The sequence below is a fragment of the Poecilia reticulata genome, chromosome 8 (assembly GCF_904066995.2).
Source record: "Poecilia reticulata chromosome 8, P_reticulata-male-v2, whole genome shotgun sequence".
In the NCBI taxonomy this organism is placed as follows: domain Eukaryota; kingdom Metazoa; phylum Chordata; class Actinopteri; order Cyprinodontiformes; family Poeciliidae; genus Poecilia; species Poecilia reticulata.
Window position 1 is genome coordinate 17,763,713 of NC_088837.1, and position 22,706 is coordinate 17,786,418.

General features: G+C 40.1%; 1 protein-coding gene and 1 long non-coding RNA gene across 12 annotated transcripts in view; one reads left to right on the forward strand and one right to left on the reverse strand.

The window, feature by feature from the left end:
* LOC103468740 (uncharacterized) overlaps positions 1–22,706 on the reverse strand; it is a 138,304-nt gene that overhangs the window by 72,375 nt on the left and 43,223 nt on the right. The gene's annotated exons all lie outside the window — the stretch shown is intronic.
* The window catches only part of olfm2a (olfactomedin 2a), a 45,999-nt gene that overhangs the window by 11,239 nt on the left and 12,054 nt on the right, over positions 1–22,706 (forward strand). Inside the window, exon 1 of one of the 3 annotated variants that reach the window (XM_081610113.1) lies at positions 12,751–13,228. The exons of 1 other annotated variant lie outside the window; for it this stretch is intronic. In XM_081610113.1, the coding sequence (XP_081466239.1) occupies positions 13,085–13,228 (144 nt within the window). In that variant the 5' untranslated portion in view covers positions 12,751–13,084. Of the gene's footprint in view, positions 1–12,750; positions 13,229–20,647; positions 20,706–22,706 lie in introns of those variants that run through there. One more of the 3 variants, XM_081610114.1, reaches the window with a different exon arrangement.

Consider the following 22,706-nt stretch of genomic DNA (forward strand, 5'->3'; position numbering starts at 1 on the left):
TGGGGCCCGAGAACAAAACATGATTGTTGGAGATTTTTCTTTTCTACAAGCATTGTTAACATGACAGCTTGGCAGAAGCCAGCTGTCCACTTTGGGACTGGTGATAATTTTTTCCACATCCAGAGGGGAATAAATGTTGACCATTAATATGTTTCTTGCAAGTTTTATAAAAGTTAGAATGCACACAATTTCTTTGAACCCTTCACTTCTTATTTAATGCATGGCACATTATTTGTATGCTTACTGTTAGAGGTTGCATAGAGCAATCAGCTTGACTGGTGGAATGAATATCATCCCTGTATCGCATTCTTTCCCCGACTTTCTCATTCTCCTTCTGTGAGCGTGTGCTGCAGGGTACAGGACTCCCAGAGGTTTATGTCTGTGACTCTAAGCAAGAGTGACATTTCTCTGACAACACCCAGAATGTACACGCACACACGTGCACACCCCCCCACACACACACACACACACACAAGCTTTGTCTCTTACACACACATTGTCTTTGTCTCCTGTACTCCATAGTTCGCAAACATGTCAGCGATTGGATCCACTGCACACAAAGAATCAAACAATGTATGGAAACGACTCTAACAAGCACAGCAGAGGCCGTTACAGATATGATGGGAGTGACAGAGGGAAATTAGTGCAGACATGCTTGATCTTCTGCTGACCAGACTCTGACCAGTCATGCTGTCAACAACCCATGTTACACAATTTGCTACAACCGGTAGACAAACCTAGTATACATTTGTGCATGTGCGCGTGTGTGAGAGTTTTTTTTTTTTTTGCATTGCGGTAGACACCTCCGGACCAGTTTTCTGTACGACCTTGCTTTCCCCCGCTTGATGAATCTTTTATGAGTCTGGCGATGTGGGTTTCTGTGTAGAAGATTGGAATATAAATATGGCTGTTACGCCTAGAGCTCCTCTTCCTGCTCTGATACAAAAGCTTTCATGAGACTGAGCACATTGGGCAAGCTGCTGCACGAACGACGCTCTTCATGTCTCTCCACCTTTATCAGATGAAACACGTTAAGGTGCGATATGGCTCTGCTAACACCAGACATCAATGGAGCTTCCTCTGTCTCATTCGCCTTCCCGAATAGCATGTCACGTCCTTTGGAAAGGTTCCAAATGTTTCCATAAATCTGATAGGATTAGGTTTTATGAAAGGCTCAGCGAGAGGTTATGCAAGAACTTAATGAGTTAAATGATGTACAATATCAGCCAAATGTTTACATATCCGTGTGGAGAGTTGTACATTTCAGTCGTATTTGAAATTGTTTATCTTGGAAATGGGACTTATTTTTATTTAGGTCAGAAATCCATCGGATCCATTTTGATATTAAATTGCCTTTACCTTGACAGTGACTCTGGTGTTCCAACAGTTCCCAGATATTGTCAGGCTTTAGTTTTGGTTTTCCAGGTTGTTCTTGGACAGCCAGTTTGCTTTCGACTCAGGGATAAAGTTTGGGTCTGACAACACGGGTGTAGTGGATAAAACAAGCCAATACCCAACTTCTAGAATGGTCACAACATCAACCTTATTGAGAATTTATCAACTATGCTTATAAAAGCTACTGTAGGTCAGAAAGCTGAAATAAAAGTTCTACCATTTCTGACAAGTGTATGCAAACTTTTGGCCATCACTCTGGCACATAATAAAAATGACAACACAGTGAAAGATGAACTCTCATTTCACCCTATAAACTCAGTTCCTTCCATCATTGTCCATCATTTGTTTCCATATGCACGTCATATCATCATTGAGATGTCTGACCCATATGCACAAATGCTTTCAGGAAAATTATAATATTTAAAAGGTTTATTTTAAAAACAATGACTATGAATGTGATCTTGATCTTGAGGACACGGGACATCAGGTTCACTGAAGGAGAGAGAGGGAGTTGAGGGGAGAATGTGATTAAGGAAATGTTTTGGTAGAGAATGAATTGCCAGGGGGACGCAAATGAAATCTGAGGTGAATGATCCGAGTGGTGGGTTGCCGTTGTTGGAGAAGGAGGGCGCAGGTGTTACTTGGAATCGGGTCAAAGGTGGACACACAGGGCGTACAGCGTACGCGGAGGAGGTGAATAACAGGAACTTTGAGGCTGCCAGCCGTGGAAACAATGATCCAGAGGCTAATGGTCTTGATGAAAGTTTGTTGGATGGTAATCTGATGATTCACGGAAAGGTTGTTCAGAGCTTTATTCAGCAGGAGAAGCCACTCTGGGCGTGTTGACAAAGGAGATTCAGGAGCTCATGAACATCCAGCTGGAGGGTTTCTTCGAAAAGAGAACAAAGGATAATGAACTAAAGGTTTCACAAGAAGGTTCAGAAAAATGCGCAAGGAATACACAGGGGGGGGGGGGGGCATGGGGAGGCTACCAGTCTTTTGACAAAGGTCAAAAGACTGGTAGCTAGTTCCCAATATACTCCAGTTGATGAATTGATGACTAACTGGTTTGCACATCTGCTGGACTCCACCCTCCCATGGTGCCCATGGAGATTTGAGAAACCTCACAGAGAAACCCAACCATACACACAGACATCCCAGATCCCTGACAATGTGAGTGTGACAGTCCTTCCTCCCATGTCAAAATGAGACCCAATTGCCAGACTCTGGTTCTGGGTAATAAAAGAAGAGAGCAAGGCGGTACAGTACTAGAAACAGACGCAAAAAGCAAGAGTAGCCGTTTAATCGATGGTGTTTTTCCACGTGGCGCTGTCTTAGCCACTCAGTAGGCCTATTGATGAGGGAGGCTCTCACTGACTCCACCAAAGCTTAAAAGCTCCAGTCAGGGAGGCGTGGGAGCCCAGCAGCCATCAGACACTGCTGCATATCAAGCAGGCTGGCAGAGCAGCTCTCTGCAGCACCATGGTTAGCAAGGTAGAGAGGTCCTTTGATAGAGACACTACATGCAGGACAGGGCGATAACAAGACGTTCCAGTGGCGGCAACTCCTGCTTTCATGACACCATTTTACCCAATTCTGCCCTGTTGGGATTCCTCAATGTCTACATTTCACAAGTATACCACTGGAGTGAACATCGCATTTTGAAATGATAGTGCTTAGTTCAAATGTAACTACGGCGGAACTCATTATTTAAATTTTAAATGAGAAGCAAATGAAATTATGTGTGCAGGGTTGCATCATTTTACAGCTAAAAAATGTTAATTCTGCTCTATGTCCGGGATCAAACACAGCTTTGAACGTTAAAAAGAGTTTAAATGTATCACTAAGATGTGGAAATGGGAACACTTTATGCTAAACTTATTTAGTCACACGTCAACAGCACATTCCAGGACGCAGCAGACGCTGTGCTGACAGATGCTATGAGCGATCCTTTCTGTGGTGTTCAGTGTAGGTGGGCAGTGACAGGATAAAGTGAGAGGATATGAACTGGGTTCAAATTAGTGGTTATTGGAGTGGCTGAAGATGACAGCATATCCGGGAGTGCGTGGGAGAGAGACAGAGGAAGAGGTGGTGTAGAGTTTGTGGAAATTAAAACTGGAGATAGCAGGAAGGCATAAAAGGGGAGAAACACTAAGAAAGAGCTTCACATCTGTGCCTGCAGGGAAATTATCTGCCCTATCCAAACCAGAAGGAGAATAATAATTAGAGGCCCATCACTCCGTCACTGATTTTGTTCCGCTCACTGGCAGCGACACTCCTTGCAGATTGTCTTTAATTAGCTCTACATCGCTTAATCAATACAGCCATGACAAAACAGTGGCATGTGCATCCTGTCGCTCGGCCGACAGAGACACTGGAAGCAGCAGGAATAAAGGACTAGTGTTGACAGACGCGACGTGAGAGGGAAATGATCTAGAGTGGCATCTTTGTCAGAAGAGAAGGAGGCGGAGGAAAGGTGGGGGGGCGACTAATGCTCTGATAAAAGCCTGCTGCTATGATGACTTGAATCTTCACTTGCTTATTGTGTTTGTGTGTTTGAGGATGAAGAATGAGATATTTATGTGTATACGCCATGTTGCATAAGAAGGTGAACAGGTTGAAGACTGTGCTTCTTTTTTTATTTTTTTTAACTCTCCTATGAGATCAAACACTGTGGTATTTTTGAGTATCAGACCGACGTGTTTCAGCTACACTATGGGCAAAGTGATGAGTAGGTATTCAGGATTACTTGCTCTCCTTAAGCCTTATTGCCTTTGGCAAATGGCCCTCTCCTTCCCTGTTTTCAATTCCTGCTCTTCTCAACAAGAGGAGCAGCTCTGCAATAAGTTGTTGCGGGATCCTTTAGAAAAGAGCACCTCTTACTTGTCAGGCACATTTTTCTCCTCGGTACGCTATAGAATAGATTAATATCTCTTGCCATCAATAAATTTGTCCTGATCTCATCAAAAACATCCCACACCAAGACCATTAAAAGTGTAGTTTAGGATTCATTTCAAAACAAAACTGATTTGTGTGTATATATATACATACAGCTAGATTCTTTGGGAATTTTTTTTTATTGCCAAACAGAGACCAATAAAATGTTTACACTTCGAGATCCACAGCATTTCCTTATTATTTCAACACAGTTGTTTGGAACTGCATCTTGCGCCTGTTGTTAAAAAGATTGTGGGTTTCAGAAAGTTTCCCGTTTGCTCATTATTGCAGGGTATTTTATCCATTCATCCTTCATCCATATCCACTTTTTCCTGCAGAGGAGCTGGAAAAAGTGCTTATCTCCAGTGGTATGAGGTATTTTCTATTACAATTATTTTCCACACAAAACAGGTTGAATGTTTTCATATGGATTGTTGAACTGTTTTATGAAAGGCAGAGCAATAGCTGGCAATATGTTCCCAGAGGAAACGGCAGCTGTGTGAAAACCTGAAATTAAGCACTTTAATATGAGTGTCTGTGAAAGGTACAACATCCTTCATCATTCTCTGTACTTAATGGAATATTAATATGAGGAATGACCTTTCTGATATTGTGACTCTGATATTCAGATCCATGCAGTCCCAAACATCATCATTAAGCACTGTGGGAATGTGTAGTGTTGAGTGTGCAGGGCAGGCGTGTTGTCGTTGCCACATTTAAAAAAATAAAATAAAATAAACAGAGCAATCTGTTTGCATGTTTATTGGAAAACTGAATAAAGATTATTGCAGAAAAGTATGTTTACATTTTACAATTTGATACTTTGCACCTGCTTAATGGTACATTAATCCGTAACAAATTCCTTTTCGTTATCCAGCATAACTCCCATTAATGTGAAGCAGGACTAGGTCCACTCTTTACCATGACAGCCTCCCACTACCACTTTCTCAATCAGAACACTTCTCATCTCACACTTGGCTGATTCCACACCAGCCAACATTCATATGAAACCTCTCATTTCCCCTCTCTATACCAATTTGCTCCAGTTTGTTAATACTTTTCTCTCTGTTTGCCTTCATAATGACTGAATGGATCAGTTGCTCCTCATTTCTGACACAGACTTGGCAGATTACGACGCTTAAATCAGCAGCTCGTGGGGAGGATGTAGAGAAAGACACGGTAATACGAGGCTGTTGATTTGTTCCAAATAACCTTCCCTTTTCGCAAATGTTGCAAGACCCGAGAAAAGCACATACTGACATGCTCGTTTGTCTATCTAAAAGTTTCTGTTAACAAATTTGCCCAAAACTCCATTTGGTTGTAAATATAATATTCAGTTAGGGGTTGTTTTGGGATTTGTTTACACTGCACACTGTGCTTGTGTTGCACTAATAATGTCTCCCTAATTAAATGTTCCTGCTTCTCTGAGCATTAATGACCTGCAGACAGAGGATGCAAATGGAGGTTACAGTGTAAAGCCACGGCGGCGAGGCTGGACACTGCAGGCTGGTTCTGTCCCCTCATTACTAATGTTCGGCTTGTAGCTGATGGCTTCTTGTCATTGTTTTCCCCTGACCATTTGCAGCAAATAGCATTATGCTGCAAACCCTTTGTGCAGCAGACTGTAATTGGCAGGATCTCGCCACTCCTCTCCGCTCCTGTTAGTATTGCTGTTGCAGACATGGCAGAAAACAGACAAGATGTAAACTCATCACCTCGGGGAGTTTCAAATACAACGTTCATGCTTTTTTTAGATGCCCTCGCTGTCTGACTCTCTGCCTCTCATGAACATCGTAGTCTCCTTCAGAATCGTCACTTGTAAATAGTGTTATTTTTTGACTTGTTTTTTCTTGTGTGACCTGCCGCCGTGATCAGACTGTGACAGTCAACAGTGACTTTTTTTTCTTTCCCCATCATGTATCAACAATCCTAACAACAATCCAGATGCAGTGTTACAGACTGAACCAAAGCAGTTTTTGAACAGCAATTATCAGGCATGAAAATAACAGTACAGAACTTTCTTTTTTTTTTTTAACTGACGTTTCTGTAAAACTGTTCCCAGCTTTATGCGTCGTAAAGTGCAGCTTTTCGCCTCAACTTTGTGTGTTTTCTGAGACTGAAGCCCCAGTGATTATTAATGATGTTGTCAAAACAGTAAATAACGAGGGAAGGATATGGATGAAAATGAACTCACTCTGACCGGCACCCTAAAATTCAGCATTTTAAAGAAATTATAAATCTGACCTGGAGCTTTACCTACTTTTTTTTTCTTCCCTGTCAGTAATTGTTACATTTACATAAATAGCTTTGCCTGTGTAATAAGGAGAACGTTTGATTAGCTGGGCGGGAACAAAAGGTCACAAAGTGGCACCGGCTTATTTTTTGTGTACGCAAATTGGTGACTTTTTCAGGTCATCATGAAGACAGAGAGAGATTATGGTAATTATGTGTGGAGCCAAATACATCTCCGCATGCCTTTATCTCCCATTGTGATGGCAATTGAGCCATGCATACATGTCTCAAGAGGAGCTGCAGCGAGTTGTATTTAGCTGGCGCTTCTGGCACGAAAAGGGAGCAGAATGTGAAGCCGTGCTGTGCTGCAGAATGCATGGCAGCTGATTGGTGCATGCAGAACTTTTGTACTGCTTTGATCGGGTTGTTTTTTTTTTTGTGTTTTTTTTCTATGGCGAGCCTTAGGCGTGATGTGGTGCCTTGCTTGATGTCTGATTGAGCTATTCGAGACTGAAACATGTGCAGTGTGTCATACAAAATATTCCACAAATAATACTGTATAAGTTGCCATGGAGTGATGAGATTGTAATCCAGGGAGCAATCAAGAGCAATCAGTTTTTGTATGAATGCGAGTTACAGTGAATATACTCAATATGCTTTTCTATGGACTCAACTGACTTTTCATATCTGTTCTGTTGGGTAAATACATTCAATGAATGTGAATGTTTTGCAGTTTTAGCCTTTTTAATATAAAATGTCATTTGCCATGAGACTGCTGCAAAGACATTATTTTTAGGCACAAAGGATCACTGGAGGAAAATGTTATTTATTCATAATAAAACTTGTTGTTAGTCTTTATGCAAATAAATATGAACCGCAAACTGCATTTGAACATTTTACGAGAGAACAAAAGAGTTGGATCTGGACGTTTATGGCATGCTGTGAATGTGTCTTATTGTGTCCAGGATACAATGTGCTGCAGTCGTTATAGCTGATGCATTCTTAAGCATTGATTCTTTTACAGCCCCTTCCAACAGGAAGGAACAAGTTTTACATGTGAAACACTAACAGCAGATAAGCACTGTTTGTTTCTAGTATTCCAGTTCCTTTTTTTGTTGTTTTTCCATATTGATCAAGGCGCCATGACATGCATAGCTCGGTCCAACTCAGGTCACTCACACAACACTGTGGTAGCCACCATTAGAGACTGCTGTAGACATTTCACAGCTCAGTGGAGGGAGAGAGAGCAATGATTTCCAAGTATTGATGCTACACACACACACACAAACTCAGACACATAAACATCACTTCTTTTTTTTTTTAATCCCAATGACTTTTTCTGCCACAGAAACGTTCGGAATATTTGACAGTATTTAACCTTACATAAAGAAATTCTAACATTTAATCTGCGAGCCTCATTCACAATGTCATGTGTCAAATACTGTCAGTCACCTCTGGGCTCCGAGTGTGAAAGACATACTTCATTCGTGGTAATTGCACACAGCTGAATAATCTAGCAGGGATGTGTTCTCCCTTCATTATTCATGCATCCATTGATTACGTTATAGTCCTTCTGTGGCCTCACTGGCTGTGCACTATGAGGGTTCAAATGAGTTTCTTCAGCTTAAGGCCCAAGGGAGCCATTAATAGATTCAACACTTCATGCTCAAAGCGCCATTGTGTCTTCTGATCTGAACCTGAGAACGCAGTTTATTTATGCCATTTAAATAGTTGCCATGGAAATGAGGTCACACTTTGTTTAGGACGGTTTTGATCTTAATACATTTAGAAGGCCGTGGGCCTCCTTGTCCATCAGCTAATTAATTAATCATGACTCAGAAAAACACAAGACGACGACTGCGGCTTCTTCCAGCGCCGACACACTCCTCGTGTTTTTATGGCGCTGCTTCCTCTATTGTAATAAAAATCTGCATCAGGCTAACTTCTGTTATTAGCAGAGGTGTAATGTGCTACTTTATTATAGCTTTAAATTTGTAGACGGTTGTGCCTTTGTGCCCAGTGACAATGTGGTGAGTGCTTGGTATTTTCTGCTACCGAGTATTGCTTTCTCACCCAGAGCTTGTTCCTGTGGCCTCAGGGCTCTGCAGTGCTCTACTGCCATCCATGGGTGTGCACAAATGCTGCCTTTTCTATGGTTGGTGGGCATTTTCACCATTTGAACTGATTAAAAATGTCCTTTGCAGAGCACACCGCAGGCAATGAGCAAATCAGACATTTTTAGATGTATGTATAGTAAAACACAACGATGCTTGCTTGCAGAACGTCGAAGCACTAAACAGCTGCATTACACGGAAATATAAAGATGTATGTAAAATTATGTGTGATGCAAATTCCTGTATAAGCACAAAGCTACAAAGTGAAATAATGTATAGAAGAATATGAGCAAAATGATCAACAAAGATGTTAATAGAAAGGATGCAAAATGCTGGTGATTTTATTGTCATTGCTACAGGAACCGTGTCAAAAATGATCTATGCAGGCAGGAAGGAAAAGTAATTTAAAAAAAAAAGAAATAATAATAATAATAATAATAATAATAATAATAATAATAATAATAATAATAATAATAATAATAATAATTGAGGAAAACAAAGCAAAAGAGAAAAAATTTGAGCTCATAGAAAATGCAGTGTAGCAGAGAAAATTTAGATGGCCAATTATTAAAGCGAGGCTGAAAAATGGATTGGCTGGGAAGATTAATCAAAACGTATTAACTGAATTCAGGTTAAATGGCTAGCTCCTTCTATGACTGGTATCTAATGATGGTGTGTTCTGCCAGCAGACTCAGTGATTAATCAGTCGATGGGCAGAGCCTTGAATTCCTTGAGTTATGACAGATTGTCCTCATCATACTATCAGTCTGAAGGAGATGACATCTGACCTACACTATGTGAAGGGAATTTTAAAGAGGCCAGCAGCCCTAGACAGGAAAAAAAGTCATCAACTTTAAAATGACAATAAAGTAGTACTTGTGAAAGCTCACATCGCTTATAACGAATAGTTTATTTTCTTTTCCCGTTTGTCCCTTTTTTTCTAAATACTAGAAATGTTCAAATATGATTTATCTGTTTTAAAGTCTGAATAATCATGCAATTTGGTTTATTCTGACTATGAAAATGTCAGTACTAACATTTTACTAAGAAATTGGGAAAGCTGTTCTGTTAACGTCAAACAGCAAATTGTCTGACAACTGATGAATAATTCATTTCAGTACTTTGCTTTTTTATATAAAGAACAGATTGCTGTTTAGGGTTCTACTAAATGGTAACTATAAAGATACATTTCATTATTCTATGCACCTGGTGTAAATCAATTAATATAAGCACAAGTCTAGACAGTGTTGAAGGTCTCTGATCGATAATGAGCAGCAACCAGACTGAGTTTCTATGGTCAAAGCCGACCAAGTTTGTCAAAACCCAGATTCGATGTTTAAGGATGTTTTCATCCATATGTAAATCTTTGCTGCCACCCAGTGAAATTAAAAGACTATTACTTCATTCTTTTTATATGCTGGGTTAAGAAAAATAACTGAAGTCAAGACTTGTAAACCAAAACACTCTATGCAAGGTTGTAATTTTTTTTATTCTGTTTTTGCTTCTTTTTTTTTTCTTTTTTTTTATCAAACTTAAATGTTTCAGATAATTACATACATTTCATTCTTAGACCTAGATGACCTGATTAAATCCAGTCTTTACTCCTCATAGTCTAACCTATATGAAGAAGTTATTGTCCTATTGTCTTTTTCTTGAAACCTAGCAACATTTTCTTGTTGCGTTCCTAGAGATTAACCAGCATGCTGGTATTGACAGAAGTGCAGAGGAGGTGGCAGTGGGCTCCAGTGGGAGACGCTCTCTGAAGAGCTGGATCTTCAAGACTTTTGTGAGAATTGACAGGAACAACGCTGTTCCGGGTACATTGACTCTTTAACCTTAGCTGAGCTTTAGATCCCAAACTGGTTGCTGAATATTTTTCCTTCTGCATTTTCTGGGAAACAACAGAACTAATTTTTCCATTGTTATGTTCCGAAGCAGCAAACCATCCCAAGACTATCACACCACTCCACTATATTTGACCTACACTGAAATGGCCTTTTCTGAAATGCTGTATAAGTTTTATGCCTGACAAAAGGGGATGCACATACACATATTTCTTGCCTTTTTAAGTTTATTTAGACCACAACATGGTGTGCTGCTTTTTAACATATTTTAGGCTACCTCTTGCTGTCAGACAGGTTCTACTTAAGCTCATTTTTGATGCTGTTTAAGTATCAATCAGACTGGGGTACAATTAGTGACATATAATTCCAGATTTAACAAGGATTAGATTTAAATTTATACCTAAGTCTAATTAGGTATCTGTCATTGGCCATGCTGTTTCTTCCCTTAATAAATACAATCTTCAATTGAAAAGACTTGTCCTAGATATGAAATTTTGCCTGATGGTCTGGAAAACTATATAAGATGACAAAATACAAAGTCTGTAAGACATACGCAAGTGGGAAAATTTTCACGAGATTGTACCTCAGTGTATACAGAAAACGGGTTTAATTCAACAAATCCCATAAACAATGCAATAACTTTGCAGTTACAGTAACAACTCACTGGGAATTTGTGCAAATTGGCATGAATTTGATATTTTGCTGTGATTTTCATCACAATTATAACTCTTCTGTTCTCACTTGAAGTTCTATTAGAATTTTTTTACCATCTCTAAATTGTCCCCCTTCAAGCTTTTCTGCAGTATTTTTGTAAAGTGAGAGATCTGTTTCTTGAAAAAGATAATTTCCCGCTCAACTAAAGGCAGTAGTCATCTCAAATGTGGAGTTTTTATTTGCAATACTGTTGCCAACCACTGGGGGGCAGTGTTGAAGCAAAAATAGAAAAGCATTCGGCGGGAGAAAGAAAGTGAGCTGAAGTTTCCACTTTGAGCACCAAAAGGTTTCTCTGCTCAGAGGAACCCATATCAGTCACTCCACAACGCTCTCTGCCCACCCATGACTGACAAAGTGAATAAGTCAGCAGACCCTGCAGGAAGCAAGAGAACAAGCTGACCTGCTGCTTTTGTCTTAGCATTTTGTCATCATTATGTGCGAATGTCTAGGTAGCATAAAATGACACAGCCAGGGGAAAGATTCCTGTCCAAAGATCTTAGTTAGGAAAACCTCAAGATATCTGAAACACACGTTTCCCATTTGTCTTCTTATTTCAAATTTCCTCTCACTGTGAACTTCACAACAAATCTGATTTCTTTCCTGATATAAGCCAAAAAGAACTTTTAAGTGTCAGTCTCAGAAGTGACCTTTACCACATACAAAGTAGTCACATAATTTATAATGTGCTTGAACTGTACCTATATAGTCAAACACAAGAACTGAAAAACTGGTTTTAACAAAGTCATGCTGGTTTGTTTGGAAGTCAAACAGAGTTTATATATCATTCTGAACCCTATGCATAAGTTTTGATTTATGGTAGATTTTTACACTTCAATCTGATTCCTTTTCATTGATAAAAAAAAAATTCAATATTTTTCAAGTGCGCTTTCATACTGTGAAAATACTGACTTGCGAGTGAATAAGGCTGTGTAATTTCCTCATGACATAGAGGAGCAAGGGCGTAAAGTGAATGGATGGATTATGATTATGGTTCAGGCAGTGACTGTACCGACTGCAGGCTCGTCTAGACTGTCATGAAGCACAAAAGACAGATGAGCTGTCACAGGCAGCAGTAGGCAGAAGCACCTGGATCTCTCCCATTTTTAATACCATGCCAAACCAGCTGTTCAACTTTCATATCTATCATGCTGTATCCTTCATTCTGCACAGACGGGGTAATTAGACTGCAGGACAGTCTACTGTGAAAAGGATGGCACTTAGATGCCCTGGGCGCCCACATGTCACATAGCATAGAGAACAGATCAGCGCTCTGAAATCAGTCTCTCTCCAATCTACAGACACACATATGCAAGCATGCACATACACACACATGCATGCACGCCAAGACGTGAGTCATAAAACAACAGCCAAATGTCAGAGAAAAAGAGAGGGAAGGGAAAGACTGGATACACGCATGCAAAAGCAGAGCAGAGGCTGATTGGGAGGGGATGAGATGGAGAGGCAGCCAATGCGCAGCTCTGCATCTTGAAGAAGAGAGAGGGTGGAGAGAGAGAGAGAAAGTGGGAGGGAAAGCTGAGGCAGACACTCTGAGAGGAAAGGCTCTGAATGTGATGGTGTTGGACGTGAACTGCTCTTCTCTGACCGGTGTCTGCCTCATCCGTTTCAATGAGCCGGGATGTGTGTGTAAATGAGATAGTAGTGCTTAACTTATTCTGAGGGATTTGCTGCCGTTTAACCTGGGCAGAGGCTGACTGGCTTGTTACCGTCCCCCAAGCTGTTTGCAGCAGAGGTGGAGGGGGGGTGGGTTGACTGGATCTGAGGTCTAGGCTAGGGCAGGGCAGGGCTGGCTGTCAGGCTGTTTGTGCCGGGCCCCACAGGACGGAAAAAATGACTGTTCCCATGCTCAAGATCGGAGCGGTGCTCAGCACTATGGCCATGGTGACCAACTGGATGTCTCAGACTCTGCCTTCTCTTGTGGGACTCAATGGGACAACCGTCTCCAGAGGGGGCACTTCAGAAAGGATTGTTAGTGTGAGTACGATTTAAATTCCTTCATGCAGCTGCATATGCATGCACTGAGAAATCCAAGCAAGACATTGAGAAGGTGGTACAAATAAATGAGTGGCACAACAAACAGGAAAAAAAGAAGTTAAAAAGAGGCTATTGACTTGCATGTTCAACAGAAGGAAATTAAAGAAGGGTTTTAGAGGTGAACTTTCCAGATTGAGCTTAGATCAAGAATCTGACTCAAAGAGGTTTGTCATTTAAAAGGTAAGACAGGATGCAGTTAGGCGTAAAATGCTAGAGCAACGTTTCAAATATATACAAATATCATGAGGTTGAATTCGGCTTGTACTTGGTGAGTGATTTAGAATGCAACCATGTGGTAAATCATATGGCTATGTGGGGCTGATGGGAGGTGGAGAGCTCTCCTGACTGATGTTCAGGCTGATCCTGTGTGTCAGTCAGCTCCAGGGTGGGAAAGAGGGTGCTCATATTCAAGGGTTGGGTGGCAAAGACTAGAGACAATTTTACAGATTTGAATGTGCTGCATTCCCTCACTTTCTACTTTGTCTCTTTTTTTAAAAATGCATCTGTGACCTATAAATAATTTAGGAACTTTTACAAATTTGATCTTATCTCAGGATTCTACTCACAGATTTTATATCCAAATGTCTAATTTTGCTAATTAAGGACTACAATATTCCAGGGCTCATCTGGTGTTAATGAATGCATTTTCCTCTATGCTGAGTGAGTTTTTATGGCATCTTAGCCATTAGGCAAATGCCCAGATCCGTTGAAATGACAAAAATTGAACATCCCAAGAGGTGTATGACCATCTGGATATATGTCTATGCAGGCAATTGTGCACATTTGTAGGAGTGCGCGTGTGTGTGTGTGTGTGTGTGTGTGTTCAGATATATAATCTATCTTTCTGTGATGAGGCATTTGTGTCTCAAGGGTGAAAGTCCGTCTGTTTGATGAGATTTTTTTTGTTTTTTATCCAAACACCCATCTGCTACTTTTATATCTTTTTATTCAGCCGTGAAATATGAGGTGGAATGTTTTCGTCCCCAAAAATCTGACATCTCCCTTCTATCTTTGGAAAACAAAAGTTAATCTCAGACATGTTTGTTCTTAGTTGTAGACATACCTCAGATATTTGGGGGGTTTTTAGCAAAAAAACAACAAAAAACTGAAAAACATCTTCCACAATCCTGCTAAGCCCACACCTTTCCCTGCAGCATCTTTATAGTCAAACAACCATTTGAGGCTGTTTTCTATGCACAATTTTCCATATAGAATGCAAATAATGTAGGCTTTGCAACCAAGGCTCAGAGGCCTTACCATTTGCATTTCAAAAGACATAACAAAATTAATTATCATACATCATCACCAATGCATATTTTTGCTTTGGAGAATATCCACGACACAACCGATAGAATAAAATTGCTCCTGTGCAGTTAAAAATTTCAATAACCCAAGAAAAGAGTTTGATGCAATTGCATTGGAAAATATTGCTGTGACTGAAAATGTGTTGGCTTTGCGACAGGAAGATTCTCCCCTTATACACAATGGCAGTGTATGAAACATTAATTTAAAGCCTCGTTTCAAATTTCCATCACTATTAATGAGACGTTTGGCTGGGATGATCTAAGAAGCAGGATGAATCACAAAATGTTTAGAGCTACAATCAAAGATAATCGGGCTGCTTTCTTGTGACGCTCTCTTCGTGGCATGCCAGTGGCTGTTGCATGGCTGCTCCCCGCCCTGGCACAAACATGCTCGCGTCTTTCTGCACTGTTCCTGCTAAGAGCCATTTTCAAAGTCTGCTTCACTTGTTTGCCGTGCCTGTGTTTTAACTAGCTGATTCACGAACACAGCTGACTGATTATTTATTTGCCTTTCTGCAACGGCACTGAGAACAGCCAATGTCTGGATGCCCAGATTCACTCTTGGATCGTGTAAACCCTCAGATTCTGCTTTTCTCTTCAAAGATAGCATAAAGATAACCAAAACAAAGTTTCATTCATTAAGAGAAAGACTATTTGAATTAATACTCGCCTATATGTGATTATCCACACTCACACCACCACAATTATGGTGGTTGTAGTATGATGACCTTGGGCCAATTTTCTGCTTCAGAGTGTGAATAACCTGTTGTAACTGATGGATCCGTGAAGTCTGCTCTCCACTAGAAAATCCTCAATCAGGATATGTTGGGATATGCAGGAAGCTAATGACCCAACTTGACCCAAGTACACCTTTGAATCACTGAATAAAAAAGAAACTAGCACAAAATGAAGGCCCAAGTCAAAGTTCAGAAATTAATTAGATCTTTAAATAGACTCCTTGCCAGTGATTGCGAATGTTTGGTTGAACTTATCATCTGCGGTCGGTGACTCAAAACAGTTTAAGGGGCAATTACGTTTTACAGTTCACCGGGTTAATTTGTCTAGCTTTTCTCTCTATAAATGAAACCTTTAAACATATTTTCTTACATTTACTCATATTACCTTGGTTTGATACGTAAATTAATCCAATGATCTGGAAAAAGTCTGACAAAAAAAAGTAAGAACAGAGTGTCAGTGGGTAAATACTTTTTCAGAATACCATATTAAATTAATCATCAAATGAAGTTTATATGTTAACTTAGAATCAGTTGTAGGGTCATGCCCAAAATCACACCTCTAATTTCCCAAGCAGCGTATTTATACTTAGTGCTTCAGGTTTTTGCTACTCCACCCTCCATCATCCATCTCCCTTTTCACCTTATCCCTATACCCTGTTTCCCTGTTTTGGGCTTAAATGTTGCTACAGGTATTGAATGACTGACTCAAATGAAGAGAAATATATTTTTGTTTGATCTCAGACACCCAGCTTAAGAAATGTAGGTTAAAGTTTTGCATCATTAAGGATCAAAAAGCAAGCGACTGATACTCTAAAACATATTCAGCAGAGAAGAACGACTGTGTTTACCACTCAATTATAGTTTGTTTTGAAATAACTTCAGGAATGTGTGTGCATCGCAGTGATGAATAAATCACCGTTGTGCCGTGGTTGGATCCCCAGAGCACTGCAGCGACAGACAGCGGAGCAGTACGTCTTTGTTTGTTTCTATCCAGGGTAAAAACTCTTTGAGACACAAGGTTGTCTTAAGTATTCTCCCCATGAACTGGGAGAAGGCAACCAATAATGGCAGTTTACAAAGAGCCAGGACTCTGAATCTGATTGGGGTCAGTCAGACGGTGTCTGTCTGGGTGTTAAAGCTGTAAACTTTATCACACCCACCGAGCAATCTCATCAAGCAGATAGTTAAGAGTGATCCTTGGCTATGGATTAAAGATTAAACACTGGTTGCAGGGTTTTATTTGTGTATATTACTTTTACGCTTATGCTTTTAGCCATGTATTTTTTTTAATCCAGGTTCTGACAGATGTTTTTTTTTTTTTTATGTCTACTTATTGCGAAGCAGGTTTCAGAGACAGAACATTGGTTAAATCCAATGTGTATGATAGCGTTTTAAATACGTTGGCTATGTTAACTATATGGAAACAACTAGGTTATAGGCAACATTATGCTATTATTTAAAAATCATCATTAAAACATTCTAAAATTAGCTATGAAGATTATTGCTCCATTGAGCAGCCATTTATTAATCAGTTTACGCAATCCTGTAATCCATATTTACAGCAGTGACTGTAATTTCACAGTTTATGCTGTGTTTTATCACACAAACACTCGCCTCTGTCTTCCAGTTCAGCAGAAGATGTGATAAAGCTGTCTTGTTCCCGTGCAACGCCACAGCAGATGCCAAACGCTTTTCACCGGGACACCTGGCATGCTGGCGTCGCACTTTGAAACACAGTGAAGCTGCTACTACTCTTTGGAAATTGTGGCGCAGTTGCAGGTGTCATTTTCTCCTACCTCTCCAACTCTGCTGCCAACTTAGGAAAACAAAACACTTGGTGGACTTGATGCCCAGCGCTGCTGCCTTTCAGGTGTGATCTGAACTGGAACAAGTCAGATGCAGCAGATGGGAAGAAAGCAGGACGCCGTTCAGAGCGATGGCAGTCGCAGGATTGATGGAGTGGGTGTAAATGTAAGGCGGGCGGGGGCACGATGAGTTTATGAGTCATATTATTGACTGGCAACCACGCTGCGCTGATTGTGGTAATCGGTTTTCCTTGGAAGCAGAGGAGACTAGGGACTCCGAAGAGAGACTTCATTGAGTTTTATTTTAAAGGCCTGCAGCTGGCTGGTGCATTGAAGACTGACGTATTGTTTGCTTCAAGTGGGGCTGTGTATTTTCATGTTTATTTATATGTAGTCAATTCAGCAGTGAGCTGCAAATTAGAAAAATGAGATGTGATTGTTTGGCTGCAGCACAGACGCAATTGAGCTCTGTGTGGCAAAGACAGATGAGTCAGCTTTGTTGCCAACAAGTGCTGGGAGAAGTTAATGCTTCTGAAATTTGTAAAGAGTAAAAGACATAAAAGCTGCAGAGCGTGGATAAAAAAAAAAGTTGGCAATGAAAGATGGAAATGAAAGGAGGAGTGAGATTACACACTTCAGTTAGTAATTCTGAGTATCCTAGCCTTCAGAGTGTCTCTTTGATTCCTCTTGCATTCTCATTATTCTGGTCCCTCTCCATGCTGAACATCTCACCCAATGCCCTTTTCCTAACAATGTCCCTCCTCTGGTGCAGCAATTCTTCAGATGTGATGCATTCGGTGTCACGGTCAGCTCTCTCTCATATCTCAAAACTTGTTTCTAACATTTGCCCCTTCAGCCTAGTGCTCATGAAAGTTATAATAGACTTGCCGTCATGCTCATAAAGTAAGGATCTGCAGATTTATGATCTCATTTAACTCTGGCTTTGCAGCAGCTAGCTCCTGGGTCGGTCTAATGAAACGCCAGAGGAAGTCTATATTGCAAGTCGACAGCGATACCAGCGGCCTGAATGTCTAATTGGATAATCTTTCTGAACTTTTGTAGTCCGCAACAAAATAGGGATTTTTAAGTTTCTGTCTGGAATTATTTCTCAGGTTAGGAAGTAACGTGGGAACTGAATCTCTCAATGTTTTCTTCTAAAACTAGATTGTCACCAAAAGCAAATGACAATGTGAAATTAGATCCTTCTTTCTGGATCATAAGAAAAACAAGGGAGAAATGCTCGATATCATTTTAACCTTAAGTCAGCTGAAATTCACCTTAAATTGTCACTCAGCATCTTAACTTGGCTACGTTTAAATAAAGCTGGGCGAAATATGATCTCTTTTTTTTTGTCCTCCCTGCCGGTTCCTCCTTTTCTGACTATATCAGTATCTCCTGCTTTACTCGGGTTTTCTCTTGGGAGCTTGAGGTTTGCCAGCAGTGGATGATAAGACTTCATCCCAGAGCGTGTCTAATTTGAAGTCCAAAAAGGGAATCCTAAGCCATAAATTTTAGGAGCCGTTTTAATTTATTTTTCACGTATGGTTTTTGAATTTTTGTTTTCATTCCTTTGTCGCTGTCACACAGTCTCTCTAAGATAGACTGCCTGTACCTGTGAGAGATTCTTTACTATCTCTCAGAGGTAGTGGTTGAATTTCTGGGACAATGAACTAGATGACAATTCTCTGCTGAAATTGTCTTTGTCTTTGATGAGGAGATTATCCACCAAACTATTTACAACATAACAGCAGGTTAAATGGCATCATTGTAGTCAACATTTGGTTCGCAACATTATTTTCACGCCAGTTCACTCTGCATATCCTGAAAATATTTCTAATGCCAGTGGATATCGGAAATGCACTTTTGCAACATTAATGAGGTATGTTGCTGGCTGTAGGGAGCATGAATCTCCTAAATGAACAAACGCCAATGAGCCATTCATTGTTGCAAAGAGAGAACTTAATCAAATTTACATAAATGCAAAGCGAGTGTTGAAAATCAAGTTCATTTGTACCCTGAGAAATCTCCTGCTTATAAGATTTCATATAGTGATCTACTTTCAAAAAGGCACAAAGCATATAGGGACATTTGCATTTTAGAATTACCTCTTCCATCCTGCTTTCTAACCGCAATCAGAATGAGAAAGTTGGAGCAGAATGGATAGGTGGGTGGTAATGAAATTGGAAGTGATTCAAATAGGCTCTTAATTTCAGCCCAGCATTTATGAAATATTAATGATGAGGGGGGGGAAAGATGAGTTACAGTGAAATCTCCCTTAAGTAAGAAGGGCAGAAATATGTTGGCAAGCAGAGTATCACAATTTAAACTGAAATCCCTCCTGTTGATATTAGTACTACAAACCATTTATGCTGTGCAATTTTTAAAAGCAAAGCCATTTCGACACAAACTTCTCCTCCCTCTGGGATTTAAAGAAATTAAAATGTGGCGCACACCTCTGCATCCATCCGGGCTCTTTTGAAGTGAAACTGGATATTTGAAGAGGTGGCCTTTACATGCATGGACATAGGATTGTTTGCTTAATGACTGCACATGTGGACAGAATGAGTTGCCTTTGTGGTTTCTGCAATTTGAGTATGGTTAGTCTCCACCTGTTAACACTGCAGGATACAGCCTATAATGAGAGGCCATTGTGCTCACTGCACCTCACAATCAGCAGCACATGAACAGCAGTCTAGCAGCCATTAATGGCACACTGCAGATCTGCAATGGAACATATTACAACTGAAGGAATTTACTAACAAATGCTTCTGGGTTTTGATTGTTAATGTAGCTGCAATTCCATCTCTATGTGTTACTCTCCAATCAGGAATGCGTGTAAATTGATAAAGGGGTATATCTGCTGTCTGTGTATTTGTACACAGATACTAACAGGATTTGTTACAGAAATAAGTTTTAAATCAAAAGTTTCAAAAATGTTCCCATGTGCTCATTGAGTTCATTTGATTTTTGACACATATTTGAATCTTAACCCCATCATTCAATAAGTTTCATTTTCAAAATACAACCCAAAGTTACTGCTTTGACCTGCGATTTTACCATATTACCAAATTCTAAACCTCAGTCACCTTAATAAACTATTATTTTTGTGATCAAACCTAAAAAAGGGTAAGTTCTGAACCATTTATTGCATGGTGTCAGGGACCAGACAGTACAAAGTGCAGAACACAGGTGTTGAATTCAAAAAAGGTGGGTTTTTATTTACCCAAAAGTATGAACAAAAAGTTAACATAACAATTAAACAGGCATGCCAATAAAAGAGGTCAACATAAATTACTAGACTCAAGACATAACTGACAAAACAACAAACTGACCTAACTGAAATGAGACATAAGGGGATAAAAAGGGGATTTAGCTAAACCATGTGGACACAATAGGGGAAAACAAAATGGCTGCCACCTGACAACTAGCACAAACAATGAAATAAACCCAAAAAACACCCCCCCCAGCATGACACAGGTGGTTCAGTCCAATGAGGTCATCAGCAGTACTTCAGGAACCTCAGCCCTTTGCCACACCTTTTGTCCGCCAGGGAGGGGAGCCAAACACCCAGGTAACTCAAACAAAGAAAACAATATTAATACAACATAATTGAATTGCATTGTTAATACGTGTGCACTCCATATAAACAATGGAAGGTGGAAGAAAATATAAAGAATACTTAAACTTACAAAACAAACTAAAGTGAAAAGTAACTTATGATGAGGTGTGGATCTTACCCTGTGCGGCTTGCCATCTCACATGGTAATATCTATTTTATTTGTATTTGTTTTATGGTTTACAGGTTATTTTTTCACACCAATATCAAATGGATCTTCTAGAAGGTCTTATGGCAATGATCATCAGGAGTATTAAGTAACAATATTTTAACAATTTCTTAAAATGATCAAGAAGTGTAACCTCTTACACAAATAACTCGAAGAGTAAGGAGGGCTTAAACATGGCCACCACTTCATAGCTTATGCTCGGGTTTAATTTGTTTTCCAGACCCACGGAATATAGTGAAACAAATGTTTATGTTTCCAGATATCTGACAGATTGAGTATGATGTGGAGAGGGAATCAGGTACAATAGAAAACACTGTATCCCATCCCCCTGACAATAGCTGAATGAAATAGACTATCAGACCCAGAGGAAATAAATTGGGTGAGATTCAGTCTCTTTTGTCTTGGCTACCCCCTTCAGCTCTGGCTGCTGTAGGCCTCCGTTTTCCTCTACATGCGGCATCCCATTGTTTACAACAAAGAAGAGGAAATAAGAAAATTTGGAACTGATTGGGGAAAAGAAACCTGTACAACTCATTGTCGGTCTGATTACACGCAAATCTGCATCAATAGCGAAATATTGCATTGGTTTATTTAAGCCTATGGTCCAAGAGTCTCACAATGAGTTTTTCCTCATGGAATTAGACATTCACTCTGAAATATTACCAGCATATATTTGTAATGCTGTGTGAATGGAAAGTTACCCCTGATTAATTAAAACTAGAAACAGTCATCTGGAAATGTCATAAGTCTACTTAGTATGCACCGGGCATTCTGAAGGTAATAAAGAATGAAAAGACGTACAAGCAAAATGCCATCGCTACACGGTTTGGAGAGGATCAAGGTAACTCGGATATCTGCAACCACGGCTCACTTTAGAGCTTGTTAAATTTAAGATCAGCTTGTTCTTCGAGAGCGAAGAAGGAAGAAGGCGGGCAGAGAAGGTGGGGTGTCAAGGGATTAGTAGGAATGACACAATGTGTCAGTCAGCACATTTGCTTCCAGGGTGGTTGGTACTTTAAACTCCAATCACACACACCACCGTTCTCCAAGACATTTTAATCTGAACCTGCCCGACCTAAAGAAACCGCGGCGTAGGCCAATCCTGCTTGAAGACAGAAAATGTGAGTGGCCTACAACCACAGAATGGCTTTTAGTTTCACTTATTTGGATGGGTTTTTAATTTCGCTACAAAAAAAAACAAAAAAACGCATTGTTCTCTCTGTTATTATATTTAGCTATGTGCTGACTTCATGTCATGGAGTCGGAATTTACTGTGAATGAACAATTGGCAGAGCCGAGCTTGAATGCATGTGCTGGTGTGCTTGTGACCGCAATGCACTACTTTTGATTGGATTAGTTTGAAAGAGACATCCATCCTTTTAGTCTCAAGCCTCCTCCCCTGGTAAGGGGCTGCATTATTGATCCTGAACAGCTCCATTTCCCTTCTCTGTCCAAACCTATTAGATGCTCAGTCTTTAACAGCCCGGCCTAATCCTTATTTCTTATTCCTGTGTTTCCGTCTTGCCATATTTTTCAGTTTTTCTTATCCCTTTGTACATCTTCTGTCAATCTGCTTGGCTTATCTTGATCTACACACAAATCTCTTTTTTTTTTCCTTTCTCTCTTATCTTCTTTACAACTCGTCCAGGCCCCAGTGCTCTCCACTGGTGTTTCAGTGCTGTGAGCAGCACCTCTGTCAATTTCTTTATTCGCTTCTTCTCTGTTGCTTTTTGATAAAAACTAACATTTGGTACCAAGTGAATTTAAGTATTTAGAAAGAGTCGATA